Source organism: Danio rerio, chromosome 23, assembly GCF_049306965.1.
Source record: "Danio rerio strain Tuebingen ecotype United States chromosome 23, GRCz12tu, whole genome shotgun sequence".
In the NCBI taxonomy this organism is placed as follows: Eukaryota; Metazoa; Chordata; class Actinopteri; order Cypriniformes; family Danionidae; genus Danio; species Danio rerio.
The window spans coordinates 24,719,999-24,744,019 of record NC_133198.1 but is presented as its reverse complement, the minus strand read 5'-3'; the positions used below and the strand labels follow the sequence as shown (position 1 = coordinate 24,744,019).

Here is a 24,021-nt window from a genome sequence, read left to right as displayed (position 1 = left end):
GTCAAGCTTGGGTTTTACTATCGAAATGAATCCTGCTTTTCTCTTAAACCTCGTAAGCATTTGTTGTCTGCAACATTTTTATGTTTTATATAGCTTATTGCTTGACTATGGTGATGTTTTCTATGTGAATGCCTCAACCAAACCTTTAAACAGCGCTCTGAGGTTTGTTAGAGGCTGTTGTAGACTAACTCACCATTGTTAACTGTATGCCACAGCTGAGTGGCCATCTCAGAATGTAAAAAGGTATACCCACTGGATGACTTTGGTCTACAAGGCTCTTCTGGGACTGGTGCCTATTATATACTATTATATAGACTATAGTAATAGTCTTTAGTCAATCCCTCATCCTGGAATACTCTTCTGTTTGAACTAAAAATGTCTTTGGTCATCCCAATTAAACATTTCGCTCTATCATTTATAACAAACAACAACAGTCCATTTTTCAGTGTATGTGTTTTTAAGATATTGTAATGTAGTATAGCTGAATAACTTAACTGTCTTTTTATTATTATTTTTTTTTTCATAAGTCATGTGTTGCAGATCTTTTGGCCAGGTCACCCTTGATCCCAATGTTTTTTTTTTTTTATCTAGTTAAATAAAAAGAAACTTTATGATATAAAATATGGATCTATTTATTAAACATGATTAGTTAAAAGTGTTTGAATTAGTTGAAGTGTTTAAAAATATATATAATTAGAGTATTTAAAAATAAAATAGGTCACTAACTTCTTAAACAGGTGGTAAACTGTTCTTTTGAAAATAATCAGGCTGCGCTAGGATTTGCGCTAAGGCTCGCTATTCACGTTGCCTGTTATTCTCCTGAGCAGATAGCTTTGACTTTTTTTCACGAAACTGATGTGTTTGCACGTTTTTATCTTCACCTGATCAGATTTCTCACATTTTCTCAATTTGATCCGAGAACCCGAACGCTATAGTCCACAACACTCGTCATATTGCTCTGTACCAGGATTTCAAATGTCAGTCCCAAAAGGAGCCGGTTCAAAAGAAGCATAATAGTGTTTAATAGAGCATTTTAATGAGAGCCGTGCCCCCGGCTGTGCAGCAGTGAACTCGCTGGCCCGATCACTGCAGGCTGGGCCTCCACCGGTGTGCCTGTCAGTCCACATTACCGCTTCACTGCTGCCATTAAAAGACAAAAATCCACCTCACACCACCCGTGTCCCCCCAAAAACACGGGACAATGGCTGGACCGGCTGCTTGGCCAGAGCTGCTTGGCCAGAGTGTGAGCCTCCACAGCACACGAGAACCATAAACCTCCTCCCACACTCAGAGATTTATTAATAATGGTCTTCTGAGAAACTTACAGTACAGGCTAATGGTTTTTATAAAATGCATGATGCTTACAGTATGGCAAGCTGATCTAACATTTAATAAAGGCATCTATTTTCATGCTCCTAATACGGTACCTATTTTTAAGATGCTAGTGTCTTTCCAGTTAAGTACTAATTATTTGCCTTAATCTGAATAAGACAATAATCTGATTAAGGTGTTTACATGAATGTTCCTTTCATGATCCCGTTTTGACAAATGTGATATTGGATGTGAGTATAAACTGCTGGAAGAGTGTTGTTTAAATGGAATTTGATACCGCAGACCGTAAAAGGGGAAGAAAAACTCTGCATTTCGCAATGCATGTGTCTGTGGTCCTTCACTGTTTGGTAGGTGAAGAGAATAGTGTCAAACAGCAACTAAAATCCTCAACGACCCTAATAATTAGTAACAGTAACAGTAAATTTTTGTACTACACTTCAATAATGTGACTAAAAGCAGCATACTCCATGTGTCTTAATTCGATTTCTGTTTAGGTTGATCAAGACCTTAACCAGATTAATCAAAAATCGCTGTTTACATGATAGACTCTTAATCAGAGTATTGTCTTAAGCCTATTAAAATCAGATTATTATTATTATTATTTTTTGATCTTAATGATTATTTACTAATACTATCTACTAATACTTATCCATTGCAGTTGCTGTGTTCCCACGTACCCTTGTTTTTCTGTTATTTCAGGTTATCACAAACTTATTTATTCCAAACTTTTTTTTTTTTTTTTTACTGGGGTTGTGCAATATAAAAAAAAGATATCTCAATATTTTCTAGTATTCTGCTAATAACCAAGTTTTTAAATTTTCTGATATTTTAAAGCTTTCTTATTGACCTTATTCCTTGATGCGGACATGTGCTGTTTTTTTCATTGTTTTAGAACTTCCGGTTCATGGGAGAAATGACTAGGAAACTATCTGCTACCTCTACAAAAAAGTGTTTTTATGATTACACAGACAAAATAGAATAATATAATAAGAAAACATCAGTTTGCAACATCAAGCAGCATAACGTGCTGTTTTTAACATCTAAAAATGAATGGTTGTGAATGGAATAGGAAGTCTTGAGCCAAAAAGATTCAAATGGCTGCGCCCGCTCAAACGTGGAAAAAAAACAAGAGCTGCGTCCCAAATGGCACACTATACACTATGCACTCATGCACTATGTACTTATGCACTTACACACTCAACAGGATAGTACATGTATGTAGTGTCGTCCCAAATGGCACACTAATGTTTTTTTACTAAACGGAAATTCAAACCGTTTCCCTGATGACGTTTGACAGTTGCCAAATCAGTGAAATAAACGACCGAATTATCAAATAATACCTATCGTGAGTATTGCCGCATTCACCATCGGGAGGCGATATAATCACTCTAGTAGGAGAATTTTGCTTTCTCCACCCAAAATAAATAAAGTTATCCAACATGTGCGTCCGATAGCTCCGCCCCTTCCGCTACGTAAGCAAACCTGCGGTCGTTGAGTGCGTGAAGTGTCCATCATTCCACACTTCATTTTAGCGACTGAATGAGTGCATCATCCGGGTAATTAAAGTGCACTTATTATTTTAAGAGTTTTCAGTGTGAACACAGTACTTACACTATTTATACTACAAAATGGCGTAGAATAGTGCATAAGTATGCGATTTGGGACGCAGCTATTGTCATTAGCTTTCTTTTAAAAAGTCATCGCCGATACTGATTTTGAAGAACACTGTGTTAATTATTTATAACTGAAGCAGTCAAGCAGAAACCAAAAAAAAATATTTATGATTGTACAACCCTGCCTCTCAACAATAAAGTTTTTGCTCCACTTATGACTGTTTTTGATCAACTTATTATTTGTAGTTTTTTTTTTTAGGATTTAATTGTTGTTAATTTTTTTTAAACAGAATTTATTCAAAATCTATTTTTTTACATTATAAATGACATTATTTACACTGTTGTACAGTTTAATGTGTCTTTGAACAATAAAATTACATTTTAAATGTTACTTTTGAATAGTACTGTATGCCAGATTCCACAAATACTGATTCAGTTTTTCACACTTATAATAACAATGCATTTTTCTTCAGCTGCAGGGCATCACATTATAATGATGCTGAAGAATCAGATTTTATTTATTAAAAAAAAATCTTCATTTTCAGCATCAAACTCCAGTCTTCAGTGTAGTAGTATTAATATATTAGATACCATTAAATGTTTTACAAGTTGATGAAAGAGAAATGTCTAATGAAAAAGTAACCAATTTCATAGACTAATACATATCTAAAAAATACATATGAGTAGCATGAAAATGTAAACTCGTAGATTTTAAAGATCATCATCAAGTAAAAAATGGTTAATATTTAAATAAATACAATTTTAATTGGAAATTAATTTGGGATATTTCACCTCAGCATGGAGGAGCATGTTATTTCAAGAGCATGTGGTTAAAAAACTTTTTTTTTTTTTTTGCATTGTACAGACCTTTATTCTGGTGACATTAGTCCCATAGATATTCCAGTGAAGTCTTTAATGCATTGTTTTAAGCTAGGAAATTACTTTGTCATTTGCCACAGTGGAAATTCTTGAGGGGGGGAAGAATGATTCTGGGATCCATTTCAGATAAAAATGCTGGTAATCGGTTCCTATTATTCTCCTCCAGAATACCGCAAGGACATATGAATTTATGTTTTTCACTGAGAGAGTACTACTTGTATTTCTCATAAATTGCAGTCAAAGAGAGCAGCGGATGATGAAGTACCACTTACTGCAGACTCTTTGGAAAACTGATCACCTCATCAGACCGAGAGAACTTATTTTCATATATAATGACTTGCTCTGTTTTATAGCAGCATACCTTTGGTAGATTCGCTTCAGACTTTATGGAATTTTCTATAAAACAATAGTGTGTGTTCGAGAAACCATGGATGCCTACAGTAAACAAGACTAAGAGGCTAATAGTGCAGCGATTGTAATGTAATTGGTTTTATGTACAGTACACCATTCAAAAGTTTAGAATCAGTCAGATTTTTGAATGAGCAGAAAACATTCAGTTAATCATTTATTTTTATTTCTAATAAATAAATGCTGTCCTTTTGGACATTGATAATAAGACTTGTTTCTTTAGCATTTAATTAGCATAATTATAATGTTTGAAGCATCTAATGAAGACTAATGTGAAACTAATGAAGTAATGATGCTTATACAGTACATACATATACTGTTTGTATACTTTTAGGGCTGTACCAGATTGCTCAAAAACAGCACACATTTATGAAATCTAATCATTTATTTCTCACAAAACAACTTGAATATTGCTCTTAAATGTTTTCAAACAAAATAATGATTAATAGGTTATCAATATGTCATGCTGCAATAGTTTGTCATTAGGTGTACATATGTGTTTATCAACAAAATTCAGTTGAAAAAGTGTAAGAGATATGAAAAAAAAGGAAAAAAATGTTGTAAAACTAAATGCACTAAAGTAATATCATAGTTTATAAACAAACCAAATGTATTTTGACATGTTATGGTGCTTCATACATATTCAAAATGACCCAAAGCTGAAACATGTCCCTTTTATATAACTGTAGAAATATATGTATATCAGTATGGTGCAAAATATAGCTAAATGTCATAATAATAATAATAATAATAATAATAATAATAATAATAATAACAATAACAATAATAATAAATTATGTATTATGAGCATCATAAAACCCTTGCAGTTTTTATGTATGTGTTCAGGATCAAAACACCTGAAATGAGCCAAACGCCTTATGAGAGTTAAAAGAAAGTCTTGTGTGGTCTTTTTAGAAATGTATAACTTTTTACTCAAAAGCTCTGTTTATCTCTGGCACAATAAAGGAGAAATCTCATCTAGAAAAAAGAATGACCAGGAGCACTAAAAAGCACTACTTTTCAATTTAATTCAAGTTGATTTGTATAGTGCCTTTTGCAAAAATTACAAACAGTGCACATTGTTGCATTACAATTAAATTAAATTAAGGTTTCTATCAAATATAAGTTATTATATACAGACATAGTTAAACTGCAATTTTATTGCATACATGTGATGTGGAAGTGTGATCCTGGAAGTCCATGATGGTTAGCATCATCCCTCCATATGTGTTGTCCTTGAGGTCCTCAATGGTTGGCATCAGATCTTCTTCACAGGTCTTGGATCCAGTCAATGGCACTGCGCAATCTCTAGAGGCCTCAGGACGGGCATCCCCAGGTGGAAATAAATAAAAAAGAAAAAAATTGTTGTAGCTGCTGTTCATAATGAATTTAAACAAGGTATATTAAATTTCAATGCCAAAATAAAGTGCTATAAATGAAAATAGGAGATATATAAACAAACATAGAAACACATTGAAGTATTTCTGACAAAATCGCTGGTGCATCAAGGAATGTGTACCACAGTTGGATTGTCAATCCCACTCACCTGCATGGAGCACACTCATGCATTAAACTGTTATGTGATGCATTGTATGTATGTTTACTAAAAAGATAAGTCTTAAATCTAGTTTTGAACTGAGAGAGTTTGTTTGAGCCTCGGACATTATCAGGAAGTCTATTCCATAGTTTAGGAGCCACAAATGAGACATTTAAAGTCAACATACTGTACAGCCATATAATAGAGGCAAAATTGAAATTTCATTTTCACCACCTATTTTCATCTCACGTAAAGGAGCAGCTTGAACATTCTGTTAAACTTCTTTATTTTTAAAAAAGGACTACATGCAAGCACCACAACATCACACATCGTAAACTTTCTGAAGACCTGAGGGTGATTTAATATTGACAATCTGACTTATTTTTGACAATGCCCCAGACTGTCATCAATTTATTGCATATAATGGGGTTTAAAATGTCACTTGCATCCAAGGAACTTAGTTTTGTGCTTGCTTAGAATGCTTCGTCTTCCTATTTGGAGTGTTAGTCTAATGACATCTGTCTTCCCTGGTGTTGTTTGGACAAACTCCTCCAACATACACAACGACACGCTCAACTTCTCAACAATCCCATCATCCTCACGCACCGTCTCAACATTCATTGCTGTAAATCAAGACAAGCGTCCTGCTCTGCCTGTCCAAAGCAGCACACGGAAAAACACTTCATCAAAACTCTGGATCGAAGTTTACAGAGGAACTAAATAGCACGAGGCCTATATTTTACTCAGCATTTCGTGTTCAAAATCATTGTGTATAACAACCTGAGGCCTCAAACTCTGAGCAATCAAGCATCAACTTTATGCCAGCTATAAATAATATAACGCATAACACATCTTTCTTTGGGCCATTACGCAGAGAGATGGCACATGCGAACGAGTATCAGTGTCAAAGCATGATTAAAATGGTTTTAAAATGCCAAGATATTGTCTTACCTATTATATTTTATCGCGCTTGTCCAGGGAATCGGTGTTTGGCGTTTAAACAAAATCACTTTCCTCAATGCAAACCCAAGCAAGCATGCCAGCAGCAAAACTTCCTGTGCTCTGCCGCCTCTGCTGCTACTAATCTAAACCCACTGATTGGCTTTAAGGCACCGTGATTTGTTTGATCTTTAAACCACAAGTGCAATTTTACCAGCAGCCATGGCGTTTGCCAGCTTTTGCGCTTGTCTTTTTACTTCTTTCAGCTTGTAAATGATAATGAAGTGTTACATGGGCTTCCAGAGTCTTTTTTCCAGTTAGTAGTCAGCCTGAAGCTGCTGTTGATATAATGGCTTCTCTATATCCAACGTTTGCGCGGGTGCCAGGGAACTGAGAGTGCTACGGATGGAGTAGCCAGTTAGCATTTGAGCAGTCGCTTCAGAAGTATAGACTTCATGCCTGGTCGGAAAGGCCTGTTGTGCTTTGGGAGAAATTTGTATGCTCTTCCAGATGTCAAATATAGTGAACTCTCGTCATTCATTATCAAGAAGCCTTTTGAAGGTACTCCAGGGGTTCTGTTGAGGAGAAATATAAAGCTTAGAAGTTTGGGGTGGGTACGGTTTTTGTTTTTGAAGGAGGTCTTACACGTGACCACAGTGTTGGGTACGTTACTTTAAAAAGTAAGTGGTTATAGTTACTAGTTACTTCTCACAAATAGTAACCGAATCACTGAAATATAGTTATGTTTGTCAAATGACTATAAAATAAACATAAAACATTGAACACTAATCTAAAATGTTTTAATGTTGTTGTGGGAAAATGTGAGTGACAACCATCAAATTCAATATAATTTTATTAATGTTATCTGTACTATAGTTGCACAATAAAACACAATAGATAGTTGAAAACTTTAAGTATTTATTGCTCAGGCCACAACTCACAAAACCTGTCAACAAACAAGTCTAAATATAAATTGTTCTTCTACTAAACAAAAACAAATAATAATAGTATTATTAATATACATACTGTCTTTGTATATGAATTATGCAAATGACAATCATGAAACTGGTACAGGTAGATGTACTGTAGGTAGGTAGATGCTCACAAAAGTAAACACTTTAACGAGAAGTGCTCTCAATAAAATATTAAATATACCAAACAAACTACTAATAATAATAATAATAATTTTTACTGTATATATATATATATATATATATATTTTTTTTTTTTTTTTTTATTATATATATTTTATATTTTTGTGGTGGCATGTGATGATGCGGGGTGCTTCATTAGATTGTCATCGACGCAAAGAGACTTTTTTCCCTCGGCAGAAGTTGCACGATACATAAATGATACATTCTTGCCTTTCAGTTCAGTGAGGAAAAAGTAGTGCTTGTATTTCCAATTTGCAAATGCACCTTTGAACTTGTTGAATTTGCCATTGTTCTGACTTCTGGTTGTTGATGTGTGCAACTGACTGTGCATGTGCTTGTGTGTGAATACCTCCCTACTCTGCCTCTGATTGGCAAATGATGTAAATTTACTGTATCTTAGCCAATCACTTTCTCAGTTACACCACGTTCACAGACACACCAATCATCACCACTGATATCCTTTGGCTAAGAGATGCTGCTCGCATAAAAAACTGATTCAGCAGTGTTCTCACCTAGAGTAACACACATTTTATTGTCAGTAATGGCAACGGTATTGTAACGGGGAAAATGTATTTTATTTCTCACATTGCAAAACTAAACATTCAGCAACATTATTCAAGCCGTGTCAAGCAGTGTCACATTATCATTCAGAAATCATTCTAAAATGAGGATCTGCTGCTCAAGAAACATTTATTTGTATCGGTGTTGAAAACAGTTGCTTCTTCAAACATTTGTGAAACCTGATACAGTTTATTTCCAGGATTCTTTACTTAATCGAAAGTTGAAAAAATCTGAATTTATTTGAAATACAACATTACTCATTCACACTTTATTCATTTATTGCATTCTTAGTAAATAAAAGTTTTAGTTTCTCTAAATAATAAACATATCTGGAACATTTTAATTTTCATAGCTCGATTTAATGAAGTGATTTTTAACTTTAGTGTTCAGTTTACCCCAAAATAAATATCCTTTACTCACTCTATTGTATCCTATACTCACTGCTATTCTTAAATCGGTTCAAAGTCCAAAAAATAGTTCATATTTTGAACACAAAAAAGATGTGTAATTAGATCTGGGAAAATTCTATACATTGAAAGTCTATTAAACTAAGTAATGAATACATAGGAATCACCAAGCAGTTTAATCCAAGACTTATGAAGAGACACCATCACTTTATGGGATGAAAAAACTAGATGTAAATGTAAAAAATGTCAAAATATTTATATTTACACATATTAAATAAAGTAAAGGATTTTTTTTTTAACCACTGGATCATACCAGCATGCTTGCTTGATATGCAAAAACCACTGAGGTTCATTCTTGCATGTCATGCTGCATGTTTGAACTTCTGCAAGAACAAATTAATATTTTTAATTCAATGTTTGATTACAGTATACTCACTAAACAATGACATTTATTTTAATAAAAAACAAACTGACATCTGAAAAAAACATATATATAGAAAAATTAAAATAGTGTGTAATATATAATAATGTAATATATTGTTTAATGTTTAAAATACTTTATTTTAAGGGAAACTTATTGAACATTGTATTTATGATAAAAGTCATTATAAAGTGTCTTTATTTTACACTGTTCTGTCTTTAGATTAAGACTAAGATCATGTGTCAGAATTGAAAACCAGTCTACTGTAATCTTTATTTTGAGCTTATTTAAAAAATATATATGAAATATTATAAATAACTCATCTTTTCTTACTCATTTCTCGTGTGTTTCCATTGTTTCATCATCCTCTCTACAGCTCCATCTGCTGTGTCAATCATGCATCAGGTCAGCAGGGCTGTGGACAGTATAACATTGTCCTGGTCCCAGCCTGACCAGCCCAACGGAGTCATTTTGGACTATGAGCTGCAGTACTACGAGAAGGTAATGCTTCCTGACATACTGTACCAACATACAACTTTTCTCTCAAAAAAGAAAACATTCACTGACCTTGAAAATAAAACATTGTTTAGCAACAAATTATGCACGTTGGTATGAATTTGTTGTTCTTTAATGAATTTAGTTTGTGATGTTTGATGGAAAACTGAGTGCAATTTGAAGTCAGGCCACAAGCAGTGCATCAGACCACATGCAGGGCTTGTGATCCCCTGATGAAGTCACTTCAAAGAAATAAAGAAATAAATTAAATCCTCTACACGAAAGAATGATAGATTAAAAGAATAACACTCAAATCAATTTCCAATCTGTGATGTGTTCTAGATTTCTGTGTACTATGAAGTCCCAACAAAGTTCCAATTCTATTATTTAAATTATTTTAAGTCACACTTTAATGTCAAATCAGCTTAAGAAATAGTCAGATACGCTATATTAGTATTTAATAAGACACATTTAATCATTTGATTTAGAAAAAAATAGGTTACATTAGCATTAAATAAGTAAAAATGTTTATAAACATTCTCTTGTTCCACAGTAAATCATTTATATTTACACACATTCAGAGCAGAAAAACTAGCATGTGGTGTTTACTATAAACCAAATGGACATATAGAAGTGTTCATTTCGCTAATGTAAACAAGGATGAAAGGTTTGTTACTGACCTTTTTTTCCAAGACTAAGATGAAATGAAGATGTAGTCTAGATGGAGACGTAGTCAAAAAGATGAAATCTAACCAAAATTAATGTTTGTTGTTAGAAACTGTCGAACCACTACATTCTGCTGTTCCTTCAATAGATAAGCAGATCATGCATGCATTCGGTTTTCAGTCACATTACTGGCATGGAAATCCTGTAAAAGTTTCTGTTTTTTTTTTACGCCACAGGCAACAGATATTTAAATTCTTATTTCCTTGACAAAATTTACAATGTTTATAGATCAAATGAATTTATCAAAACTGAAACTGAAACCAGCGCTGAATCTAAAACGTAAATATGCTAAAAATATCACAAATCCAAAGGTGTGCGTTGTTTACAAGTTGTTATGTGTCATATACGGTAAATCACATTGGACTGTATTTTGCTGCTTGTTTCAAATGAAGGGGAATAAAAGGAAAACGTGCTAATTGTACTCTATGAAATTTAGCTCAAAATTTGACTTTTTTTAATTTGTATTTTATTTTAATTTATTTTACACCTTGTAGGCTACTTCATACTTCATATGCTTGCACAAACAGTCACTTGTCTGTTTGCTGTTTTTGTAGTCTTGAGTAGTTATTGTTTCATCTCCATTTCATTTTGATTGTTAAATAATGTTCTGGTTTTCAATATACACATCACAGATAACTTTATGGTGAAAAAGGAATTGAAAGTGCACTCGTTAAAATGATCATCACACTTACTGTACGCAAAACCATGAGTAGGAGTCTACTTTGGCTGTGATTTAAATCATTCATGAATTGCAATTATTAACAGTTTAATATCACTAAATATAATTCAAATTAATCATTGACATTGCACCTAAAATGTGTAATCATTTATTATTTATTTTACATCATTATATTGCATAATGTTCTCTAATATTTGTTCCATATCTAGAATGCGGTTGAGTCAAACTCATCTCTGCTGCGGAGTCAGACCAACACAGCAGTGATCCGGGGTCTGAAGTCGGGCACCATTTACGTGTTTCAGGTTCGGGCCCGAACAGTTGCAGGCTTCGGACGTTTCAGTGGGAAAATGTACTTCCAGACAATGACTGAAGGTATTGGACTTTAACTGGATTTTTACACTAGAGACATTGATTTTGTCGTTCTGCTTTCTGAAACCATATTCTGATTACTTTTGTTTAAGTGTAAGAATAAAATGTCACACAAAATCATTTCTGACAGATAAGCTTTTAAAAATATTTATCATTAATAAATAAATATAAAAAAATGAATAAATAATATTAATATATAGAAATTCTATAATTAAATCTCTAATTAATAAATAAAGATTCTAAATTATGGGATGTAATAAAAAGTTACTAAAATGTTTAAAAAAATTATATAATAAAAAACTGTAAAAAATAGATAGAAACAATGTAATTTGTAGCTGTAGAAAATAGGAACAAATATAAAATATTCAAAAATGTAGATATGAATACTATAGCTATAGAAAATATAACTATATACACAGTGAGGTCAATAAGTATTTAATCACCCTGTGATTTTTCAAAATCTCCTACCTTGAAATCACTGAGGGATCTAGAATTTTCACCATAGGTGCATTTTCACTGTGATAGACAGAATCTGAAAAAAAAATCACATTGTATGATTTTTTAAGCAATTTATTTGTAAATTACTGTGTTAAATAAGTATTTGATCCCTTAAGTCAAAAATGTTTAATAGAAGCCACCGTTAACAATTACAGAGGTCAAAAAGTTCCTGTTCGTCCTCACCAGGTTTGCACACACTGCAGGTGGGATTTTGGCCCACTCCTCCATACAGATCTTTTCTAAATCTGTCATGTTTTAGCCCAATATCTCACAATACATGTCCCCGTTCATCCTCTCCTTAATACAGTGCAGTCGTCTTGTCCCCTGTGTGGAAAAACACCATAAACAGAGGAAAGAGTGTATCCTACATGGGATTTGTCAAGCCCACTCACCTCCATAGCACACACTCAGAACTACACAGTATATGTTGTGTGCAAATGTGCAATAACAATTTCCCTGGTTTCTCAGTAAATCCTTTAAATAAACACACATTTAGGACCGACAGTGACTGTTTTGGGTTTTGACTTTAACTGGATTTCAACAATAGACACATTGATTTTGTCTTTCTGCATTCCTAAAAAATAGTCTGATTACATTTGTATAAGTTAGTGAATAAGTCAAAGGTTGCAGTCTAGCAAATAACACGGCTAGCCTGTAACTGAAATGCCTTAACCTCAGTCATTTTAGCTGATCTTTAGATCTCTGTCAAAACTAGAAACCTGATAGTGGCCAGGCCATTACAGCATGCCGCTTATTCCCAATAGTAGTGTGAAACGTGTAGCCGCTTTCACTCTCACATTCACTTTTGAAACATTTGACAGCATGGGACATTTTGCAGCTTGGAAAACTCATTTATTTGTGTTTAGCTGGCATTAAAAGATTTGATGGCATGTCTGAAAAAAGCCAGAAACTGACTGTTGACAAATAATTATTAAAATGTCACGCATGTAAGATGTGTTGACAGTCAGCCGCTGAAGATGAATCAACAGCTTAAGCAAGTTTGTCAGCAACTCAGAATTAAGAATTCAATAACTCTGCAATCGAAAATGTGGCAGCGGAAATGTTGGAGAGAAATCAAGTCAGTTCAGTTCATATGTTAATGCATTAATGTTAACTAACAGTGAGCAACTTGTTTGCTACAGCAATAAACTTGAACATAATAAACATACTGCTGTTCCATTATTAGTTCACATTACTTCAGTTCCATGAAATGTTTGCTAATACAGTACATTATCACATTCAGCATTTTTTGTTGGTGTTAGTGTTGTTATTAGTGTTATTTTAAAAGGAATGTTTACCCAAAAATGTAAATTGCCTCATCATTTACTCTCCCTTGTGTGGTTTTCTTTTTTTCTGTTGAACACAAAAGAAGGTATTTTGAAGAATTCTGGTTACTGGGACCCGTTAACTTCCACTATAGGAGGAAAATTGCCGGGGAAGTCTCTAGCTGTACCAACATTTTTCAAAATATCTTCTTTTGTCTTCAACAGAAAAAAGAAACTCATAATAGGTTTTGAAGTGAAGGGTGAGTAAAGGATGGCAGAATTGTTAATTGAGAATCTCTTTAATGTTATCTTATTAACTGATGTAAATGTTAGTTTATTGTGCTTTAGTTTTAATTAAATTAACACTTTAATATAACAAAGAGACTTAAAATGGTTGATATATAGCAGTAAAAACTGTTTAACAGGAGAACAAATAGAAGATGAAATGTTTCCTTAAGTAGCAAATATAAAGTCTTAAAATGTTTTAAATTTCCTAAATAAAAAAAATACTGAAATACTGTGTTGTATTGTGTTTTAAACAGGAAATTAATTAAATTTGTATAATTATTTTTGTATACTTTTGTATACGATTTTGTACAAAATGTAAATGTTGTATAAGTCTGTAATTTATTTCAAAATGGTCTTTAAATGTCTTAAGATTAATGTCCTAAATGTCTAAAAAATGTCCTAAATTTGGTTTGATGAAACCTGCAGAGTCCAGTAAAGTCTATATAGGATACAGCTGTGGATATGCACAACTATATAGCATAGTTTATAGCATAAGTGACACTGTATAACAATAATTGATATTTCACATTACTGTGACAGTTGGATTTATGGTTAGGGTAAGGGTAGACGCTTAAGGGTAAGGGTAACATTAAAAAAATATAATTAATGGGAAATTTTATAAATAATATAAATTATTCCTGTTACTGCAGAAACCCTGGTATGTAGTTATCTGAAAACCATCGGTTTACTTTGGATGTCTGACTGTTGTAGGCTATGACAACTAAAGTACTATAGCTATGCAGCTCCCTGAAAAATAACTCTACACCTTAGAATGTTCATCAGCCGATCAAAATCAAACATCCAACCGCCCCATTAGTCTAAATTAAAATAGAAAACAGCAATAATGTTTTTACAATCTTTGATCACAATATGCAAATAAATTGAGTTCTATTTAAAAAAATACATTTGTATGATAGTGTTTTATGTACAGAATGCATTCTTGTCTTTCTTTCAACGTTTATAAAGGATGAATATACCTGTGAATTTCAAATGTGAATCTCCATATTTAAAGTTTATCCTTGGTTTAAGCTGGAAAAACTATTTTTATGATCTTTCAATCAGATGTGCTGAAGCCTGCAGTCAGATTTGTGTGTTTAATTAAGGCAGTATGATCTTCAGTGATTAAAGGATTTGTCTGACAGATCTGATGTTGTGTTTGTCATGTGTGCACCTGAAGAGGAGTATAACTCCAGTCTGCAGGAGAAACTGCCTCTCATTATCGGCTCTGCTGCTGCTGGCGTTGTTTTCCTCATCGCTGTGGTTGTGCTCATTATCGTCTGTAATCGGTGAGTCTGTTACATGTAGCAATCAAAATCTGGAATCAATTAAACAAAACTGACCAGATGTTTTATTCCCCTTTCTCTTACAACATAAGAAACAGCCTGTTATAAATAAATAAACCAAGAAAGAGCTTCAAAGCTATCTTTTTTCTGAATAACTTTTTTTTTTTTGTGTAGGAGAGGCAGTGACAGAACAGACTCTGAATACACAGACAAGCTCCAGCATTACACCAGCGGCCACAGTGAGTAAACCATTCAGTCACTCATGCTATTTCATTTGTGCTATTAACTTGATCTCTTTAAACACAACTTGATTCTTTAAATGAAAACATTAATGAAATGCATATTAGTATACAGCAAATACAACATCTCAGCTTTTGAAAGAATTTTACCAAATATTACCACATATTCACAACCACAATAACACGGGGGGAATATATCAGTATCCATTATGGCATCCAATCTGAGGGCATATTGTATTTTGAAAGAATACATCAGTTCACTTTGCGTATGCATGCAGAAACCACAATTCATATTCGCGTCATGTACTCTGCCAGAAGTGCTTGCATTGTCAGAAATCAGCAAACTTTATTTAGTTTGTTTACAGTCTAATTCAGTATCATTAATGATAATAGTAATAGTATAATATTTGCAAATAATTTATATTTATATATACAAAAATATTGGTAGATGGAAAAAACAAGATTGTTTTTAAAAAACTATTTTAAAATTGAATGTATACTTATATAACTGTTTTGCAATGTTTTTTTTTCTTCATAATTGCGAATAAATATGTTCAAAGAAAAGAATGAATAATTTACTGTATTTCTAGCTTGTTTAAACACATTTCTACCATGTTTTAGAACTTGGCAAGCATGTTTTAGCACAGTTACTAGTAATTATTATTTTGCTAGTAGTTCTTGCACATGGCTAATATGTTTCAGCATGTAGTATAGCATTTGTATACATTGCGAGCATGTTTTAGCACATTGTTACATGATTTAACATTGATGCATTTCTAGCATGTTTCTAACATGGTTTACTACAATGGTCTCAAACTCAATTCCTGGAGGGATGCAGTTCTGCACAGTTTAGCTTTAACCACTACAACTCACACTTGCTTAATAGTCTCTAGTAGTCTTAAACCCTTTGGATCAGCTGTGTTTGATTAGGTTTGGAGCAAAACTGTGCAGAGCTGCGGCCCTCTAAGAATCGAGTCTGAGACATTTGGCTGACAACATGTAATTGTTTTAGGATGTTGGTAGAATATTTTATATTTATATTTACTTATATTTATGCTAGCATTAGCATTATGCTATTATGCTAGCACCTTTTAACATGTTTTAAGCATATTTCCTATGCTATTGACCCAATGGCAACCTTTTTTAGCAAGTTGCTAGCACATTTCTAACAATTTTAGCATTAATTATTATGTTGCTTGCATATTTTAGCACATGGCTAACTTTTAGTATGCATTTAGCATGTTTAGCATGTTTAATATAAACCTATGCCCAACTTGCACATTTTAATCATGTTTTTAGCATAATTACCATGTTTCTACTGTGATTAAAGAAGTGTAAAGCATGCTGCTAGCATGTTTTAACACTGTGGAATAAGGAATTAGCAGGTTGTAAGCATGGGTAGCACATTGGTAGCATTAATGTGCATGTTTCTTGTATGTTGTAGCATTATGCTAGCACAATGTTGTGCCTTCATCCCTCAAGAGTCACTAATATTACAGTTTAAGCTGTGTGGTATGTATCTTTGCATAAACTGCAGCTCCTGTTTCTCTTTCCAAGTGTCTCCAGGAATGAAGATCTACATTGATCCTTTCACATATGAGGATCCCAATGAAGCAGTTCGGGAGTTCGCAAAAGAAATAGACGTGACCTGTGTAAAAATCGAGCAAGTCATTGGTGCAGGTGAATGTCACTGTTTACGTCAATTAGCAATATTTTAATCTGCCTGAATTGCACTGAGTGCTGATTTGTAGTCTATCCAGCATCTAAGCATCTCATCTAGTCAGTCGACTGCATGTAAGCAAATCAAGCGTTAATTAGAAAGCAGCTGCAATCTAGCGAAGGCCTGAAGCTCTTGATGAATTTGCACCTTTAATTATTGTTAAAGGAGCAACAAAGTTTTGGTAAACCAGGCTGATAATTTAATCATTGTCGTCTAATTGAATTTCATATTTAATATCCTGAAGTGTGGTCAACCGGTCTTAACTACTTGGTAAACTTTTCAGGTGAGTTTGGAGAAGTTTGCAGTGGAAATCTCAGGCTTCCTGGCAAGAGAGAGATTCTGGTGGCCATCAAGACTCTGAAATCAGGCTACACCGAAAAGCAGCGACGGGACTTCCTGAGTGAAGCCAGCATCATGGGACAGTTTGACCATCCCAACATCATCCATCTGGAGGGAGTGGTGACCAAGAGCACTCCAGTAATGATTATCACTGAATTCATGGAGAATGGATCACTGGACTCATTCCTTCGGGTATGATTTTCTGTTGCTGCAACTAAATAACAACTGCAACATTGTGAGTGCACATAGTCTTGGACTTACTGACACCCAGTGGTGTATATGCAGTATCACACAATAAATGCTTTAGCTTCTGATGCTTTTAGAAACACACAATTCACTTTTGTTGACCATCAGTTCATTACACAAGGGATATAGGCCAGTGGCAGTAAAAATCAACTGGTCATGTAATATCAGTATGGCTACTACCGTGATGCAACCCACTCTATGTAGAATATGAATAGCTTTTGTTATGTGCATGTAGCATTGAATCATGATTATGAAAAGAGAAAAACTAAAATAATAGCAGATTTGTGGAGAATTGTTCTTCTCTGAAATGTTCTGCTCACCCAGAAATGAAAAATAATTTACTCTACTTGTTTCATACCGGTTTGAGATTTGTTTAGTTCTGTTTAATCCATATATCTATATATATATGTATATATATATATATATATATATATATATATATATATATATATATATATATATATATATATATATATATATAGAGAGAGAGAGAGAGAGAGAGAGAGAGAGAGAGAGAGAGAGAGAGTTCTGATGCAAAAACCTCAAGTGTTATCTGAAAATTTGCTTCTAATATGAGCTTTTTTTAGGCTCCTACCGTACGTCTTGATCCAGTAATTTCTCTTTTATGGCAAAGATTGGGTTATTTTCATTGCGAACTCTTCATATATATATATATATATATATATATATATATATATATATATATATATATATATATATATATATATATATATATATATATATATATATATAAAAACCATTGACTTCCATAGTATTTTTTAATTTCATTGGTTACAGGTTTTCACCATTTCAAAATATCATCTTTTGTGCTTAAAAACTCAAAACTGTTATGGAACAAGTAAAGGGTGAGTAAATGATGACAAAATAAAACAATTGTGGTGAACTTTTCCTTTAACTCTTTCCCAGCCTTTGTGTGTGTGTGTGTGTGGGTGTGTGTGTGTGTATGTATAATTTTGACAATGCACTACTTTTAAAAGAAAATGCGCTTCTCACGTTTTTTTTCGTTTTTTTTTTCTTTTTTTGTTACAGTCATAGTATTTCTGTTTTGCTTGTTTAAAAGCAGAGTCTCTGTTCTTTATTTTTATTTAGGATATTATATATTCATAGCAGAAAATATTCTGAGGTGAAAATATCTTTAGGTGAAAATGATCAAAAATGCTGCTGGTGGTTTGCAACTTTTTGTTAAATTCACTGGTGGCAAAGAGTTACTGTACCATGCAAAATGTTTCTTTTGGTCATGTATATATAGATTTGTGTCACCTAATAATGGTTTTTCCTAAACATTATCAAAAAACAAATTAGTTCAGCTTTTTTGGCTCACAAAGGCACTTGTCCTTGTGCCGCTTTTAGCTGACCCAGGATCCCATTGGGCAGAGCCCAGATGTGTCTGCCGAGAGGCACAGCTGGACTAAAGTCCAGATGTTTTGCCAAAAGATCATGACACAAACTCACAGAACAGAGATGTTTTGTTAAAAATGCCTCATCTAATAATTTGACGTAGAGAAGAATGTATGTGCATACTTTCAATTTGGATAATTTTAATGTATTTCTCTTATTTCTTTATTATCCTCTTAGCAAAACGATGGGCAGTTTACTGTCATTCAGTTGGTGGGCATGCTGCGTGGCATTGCAGCTGGCATGAAATACCTTTGTGACATGAACTACGTACATCGTGATCTGGCTGCCCGCAACATCCTGGTTAACAGCAATCTAGTCTGCAAAGTGTCCGACTTTGGGCTCTCCCGCTTCCTGGAAGATGACACATCTGATCCTACATACACAAGTGCCCTGGTGAGAGTGTGTTTAATTGGCCTTATCAAAGATTTCACGCTATTGCATTGTGTGTTCAGTTCATAACCAAATCAACTGTCTACACAGGGAGGGAAAATTCCAATACGATGGACGGCTCCTGAGGCCATTCAATACAGAAAGTTCACATCCTCAAGTGATGTGTGGAGCTATGGGATCGTAATGTGGGAGGTCATGTCCTATGGAGAGCGACCGTACTGGGACATGAGCAATCAAGATGTATGCAGTCAATTCTTATATAATTATATGAAAATAGACGATGGTTTTATGAAAAGCTGGATAAGGCTGTCCTCTGGTGGACAAATGATGTCATGAAACACCAAAGGCATGCAAAAACTAAACGTTTAGTCAGTCATCTCTGTATTTATCATTTCAGGTAATAAATGCAATCGAACAGGATTATAGGTTACCTCCTCCTATGGACTGTCCAAGCGCACTGCACCAGCTAATGTTGGACTGCTGGCAGAAGGACAGGAACAACCGTCCGAAATTCAGTCAGATTGTGAACACTTTGGATAAGATGATCCGTAATCCTGGCAGCCTGAAGGCCACTACCCCGCTTTCTTCAGGGTAAGGGATTTTATTTTGGGTCAGCACAGATCAGAAGAGGAAAGCAAACACTGAGTTCTGTTATTGTGTACATATATGAATGTATTAGTCTGTACTCTATAAAATTAGTTGAACTCAGTATCATTAGCACTAACATTAGTTTAAAAGAGATTCTCAGAGTGAAGAAAAATTTGTATGCAAAAGTTTATTGAAAACAGCTGGTTTATTTGAATTAAATCTGAAGTGTAACACCTACTGTTAAACTATCATTTATAAAGTATAACTTAACTGCCCTATTGAGCATTTGTCCATAAGCTGCCATTAAAACAAAATACTCAAAATAAGCTTCTGGTGTCAGGAATTTAATTCAATTGAAATTGTTATTTGTGTGGAACGTATTGCAAACTGATACTGTATATACTGTAGGTTTAAAAATACTTTTTATCACTTGTCCATAAGACCAAGAAAGCTTCATTTTAATATTCATCTCTATTATTTATCAATAACAATTTGTATATATTTTTGCTTTAAATAAAAAGTAAGAAATACAATTGTAAAGTTAAAACTTTTCTGTTTCCTATTAATGTTGTTTGTTTGACTTTCTTATTAATCAGGAAAATACAAACAAAAGCTTTCATGGTTTCAAAAAAATATAGAATAATATTGATAATATTATGAAATCTTTGTTGAGCAAATCAGAATATTATAATGATTTTATAAGTATGTGGTTCTGAAGACTAGAGTAATGATGTATATAATCCATCTTTGCCATCATATCAATAAATTACATTGTAAAATATATTCATAAAGAAATGTAAAATCTAATATTTTATAATAGTATAGATTCTTACTGAATATGAGAGCTCTAGTGTGGCACGGTGGCTCAGGGGTTAGCACTGTTGCCTCACAGCAAGAAAGTTACTGACTTTAGTCCAGGCTGGGTCAGTTGGCATTTCTGTGTGGAGTTTACATGTTTGCCCCATGATTGCATTTACATGTTTTCCCCCACAGTTTAAAGACATGCGGTATAGTATAGGTCAGGGGTGTCAAATCCAAACTTGGTAAGGGCCGCACTGAGTGTTGTGAATAAAGTCAGGGGCCGTACATACACACTTTTAAAATGTATTTAATAGAGAAAATAAAAGTGTATTAACAACTATATAACATCTCTATAACACTTCATTAAACCACATTTATCAAAATAGTAAGGTTTTATATTTCATTATAATTTGGACCACATTTGTGTGTCAGCAGGTTTTTATCTCCATCCAAACATGAAATATGACCTCTAACCAATATAAGCATAAAACAGTACAATAGGCTAGCATAGAACAGTAGTTTACTTTAAAAACAATTTCATATTCAGAAAAACTGATGAGAAAACAAAAAGCCAACAGCTGATATACCACATTTCAACAAGCAACTGATGGTTTCTACTATTGTATTATTGAACTTATTCTTTTAGCTTTAAAAGGCAACCTTATCATGAAATGACCCATGTCAATTGCCGATGCCTACAACTGAACTTGTGCATTTCAGAGGGAAAAAACATAAAGCAATATATTTATTAGTAAGTTATTATACATAAATGGTGACCTATGAAAAAATAAATGGTAAGAAATTGTGTTATTTAGATTATTTTGCTCCAAAGGACACTTGCACTGGGCTTATATGGGCTTACATAAGAAAATTAGGGATTTTTTAAACTCCTACCAGACACCCTGCATCTTTTCATAGAAACAATCTCATCTATTCTAGGTGTAATGTCCCATGCCATGGGTACTTTCATTACAGGCATAATATAGTTGTCTGTGAGGCGGGATCTGTGGGATGTTTTGGTCAGCTTCATTATAGAGAACATTTGTTTACATGAGCATGTGCTCCCAAACATAGACATGATGCGTGCAGCGTTAAAGCAACTTGACGTAGGAGTATAATAAATATGAAAAAAGGGGTAACCTATGTGCCCTTTAATATTGTAATTGTCACAGACCTTATATTTAAAGCGAGTGCGGGCCACATGAACTTCATTACCAAACTTGTTGTCGAGCCTGATTAAATGTTTTGACTGGCCGTGTTTGGCCAGCGGGCCTTGTTATTGACACATGTAGTGATATAGGTGATACATATAGGTGAATTGAATAAACTAAAGTCATTGCCTTGCCTTGCCTAACTGGGTTGCAGCTGGAAGGGAATCTGTAAAACATATTCTGGAATAGTTGGTGGTTCATCCTGTGGCGACCTCTGAAATAGAGACTAAGCCGAAGTAAAATGAATGAACGAATGAATGAATGAGAGCTTTATCAAAAATATTACGCTTCAAATTTCTGAAATGTTGTGTTTAACATTTGAAGTTTGGCCTTTTGCCTGCAGAAAAACACATCATGTTAGTTTCATTGTTGTGATGTTGATTGTGTTTGTTTTACAGTGTCCATCTACCTCTGCTGGATCGTAGCACACCAGACTTCTCCAGCTTCAGCACAGTGGATGAATGGCTGGATGCTATCAAAATGAGTCAGTACAAGGAGAACTTTGCCAATGAAGACCTCACTACCTTCGAAGCCGTGTCCCAGATGACTATGGAGTATGTTTTCCCTGTCTACCATGCAGGCCACCATATTAAAAAGAATAATTAGAAAATTAAACAACCAGATCCTGTTACTGTAAGTTTAAGTAATAGCCTTGTCTGTTTAGATAATTCTTTGACATTATGCTTTCTGTCCTCGTAGTGATATCCTAAGAGTGGGGGTCACACTAGCAGGACACCAGAAGAAGATCCTCAATAGCGTTCAGATGATGAGAGCCCAGATGAACCAGATCCAGTCAGTGGAGGTTTGATTTTTTTTTTAGAAGGGGAGGATGGGGACCAGTTTATACACCCCAGACCCCAGCGGACCTCTTCACAGAAAGACGCCCCCTCAGCAAGCCCAGCAGAAGTCACTTTCCATGGGGATGATGAAGAACAAATCCCCACAAGACCATCATGGTCTTAATACAGCACCAGCACACTGAAGGCAAGCTGAAGTCTTTCCAAAGGCCAAAACTGTCTATACACATCATTCTGGCTGCATTTACATGCACATTTATGATCCAGTTTTATGTGTTTTTTGCAGTATTAAGCCCAAAGTACACTTCTGTTTTTATGATTATTCTATGGAAGGCCATTGGGGCCAAAATCTTTAAGCAAAACACATGAGATTTAAATTTCAACACGCATAGTTTGACTGTTTTAATTCATCAACAAATAAAACAGCTAGTAAAATGAGACTATATTTGCATATGTGCATAAGTCTGTTCTTCCAGCAGCCATATTAGCGATGTCTGAGCTATTATGGGAATGAGAGAACAAGCTCTTCATAAACTGCCAATTAAATTTGATCAGTTGTGGCCTAATGGTTAGAGAGTTAGACTTGTTATCTAAAGGTCACATGCTTCATTTTAGCACCAGCAGGGATTGTATTATAGATGTGGAGAGTTAAATCCAGCACTCTCTTCCACCCTCAATTGATCGTTTTCATGTGACAGACAAAATATTACTAATTCCCATTGACCGCCAAAAAGCCAAATAATCATTGTGCAATAAGATAAAATGTTACTAAATGACGTGAAACAAGTCAGGGCAGTACTTCTCCAGAATTCCTTTATAGAAAGAACAGCCAGAAATGAAAAATTGATGCAATTTTTGCCAATTGGTAGCATCATAGACCCATAACAATCTATTATTCCTATAACCTGTATGCTTTTTATATATAGTTTCTATTTTAACTCGCAGTTTAAGTGCAATTAAAGTATAGACTAAAATACAAGTCAAATTGCAGAAGTGAATGAATAGATTTTCTGTACCAGCAAATATTAATCTAAAATATATTATTAATATGTAAGGAGTATGTATGCGCCATAACGTCGTCACTAATAACTAAATGACTGAGGAACATCCACAAAATAGATGTAAACATCGCTGAATTGGAGCACTGACAGGGACATGATGCTTATAAATGACTAAAAAAAGGCTGCTGATGCAAAATATGGATTGCAAGTGCCCACAATTTACATTGTTACGGTGATCATATCTATTTTGTTCTGTTTATATGTGTGATCCAAATATTTGAAGTTAGAAATATTACTGGATTGTGCTGCGTTTCTATGTAATTCTGCCAGGTTGCCGCACAGGTTACGTGACTGAAACTATCAATACCACAATTGAAATGAGCCAGTTGAACACCGAACAGCACCAAACCTACAGA

At 34.0% G+C, this 24,021-nt stretch overlaps 1 protein-coding gene across 2 annotated transcripts in view; it reads left to right on the top strand.

Moving 5' to 3' along the window:
* The window catches only part of ephb2a (eph receptor B2a), a 141,015-nt gene extending 117,254 nt beyond the window's left edge, over nt 1-23,761 (top strand). Inside the window, exons 6-16 of one of the 2 annotated variants that reach the window (XM_021469950.3) lie at nt 9,628-9,752; nt 11,361-11,523; nt 14,749-14,857; nt 15,029-15,093; nt 16,660-16,773; nt 17,097-17,344; nt 18,995-19,210; nt 19,298-19,447; nt 19,605-19,798; nt 22,206-22,361; nt 22,507-23,761. In XM_021469950.3, the coding sequence (XP_021325625.1) occupies nt 9,628-9,752; nt 11,361-11,523; nt 14,749-14,857; nt 15,029-15,093; nt 16,660-16,773; nt 17,097-17,344; nt 18,995-19,210; nt 19,298-19,447; nt 19,605-19,798; nt 22,206-22,361; nt 22,507-22,615 (1,649 nt within the window). In that variant the 3' untranslated portion in view covers nt 22,616-23,761. Of the gene's footprint in view, nt 1-9,627; nt 9,753-11,360; nt 11,524-14,748; nt 14,858-15,028; nt 15,094-16,650; nt 16,774-17,096; nt 17,345-18,994; nt 19,211-19,297; nt 19,448-19,604; nt 19,799-22,205; nt 22,362-22,506 lie in introns of both variants that reach the window. The other variant, XM_021469949.3, reaches the window with a different exon arrangement.
* Nucleotides 23,762-24,021: the final 260 nt, after the last annotated feature.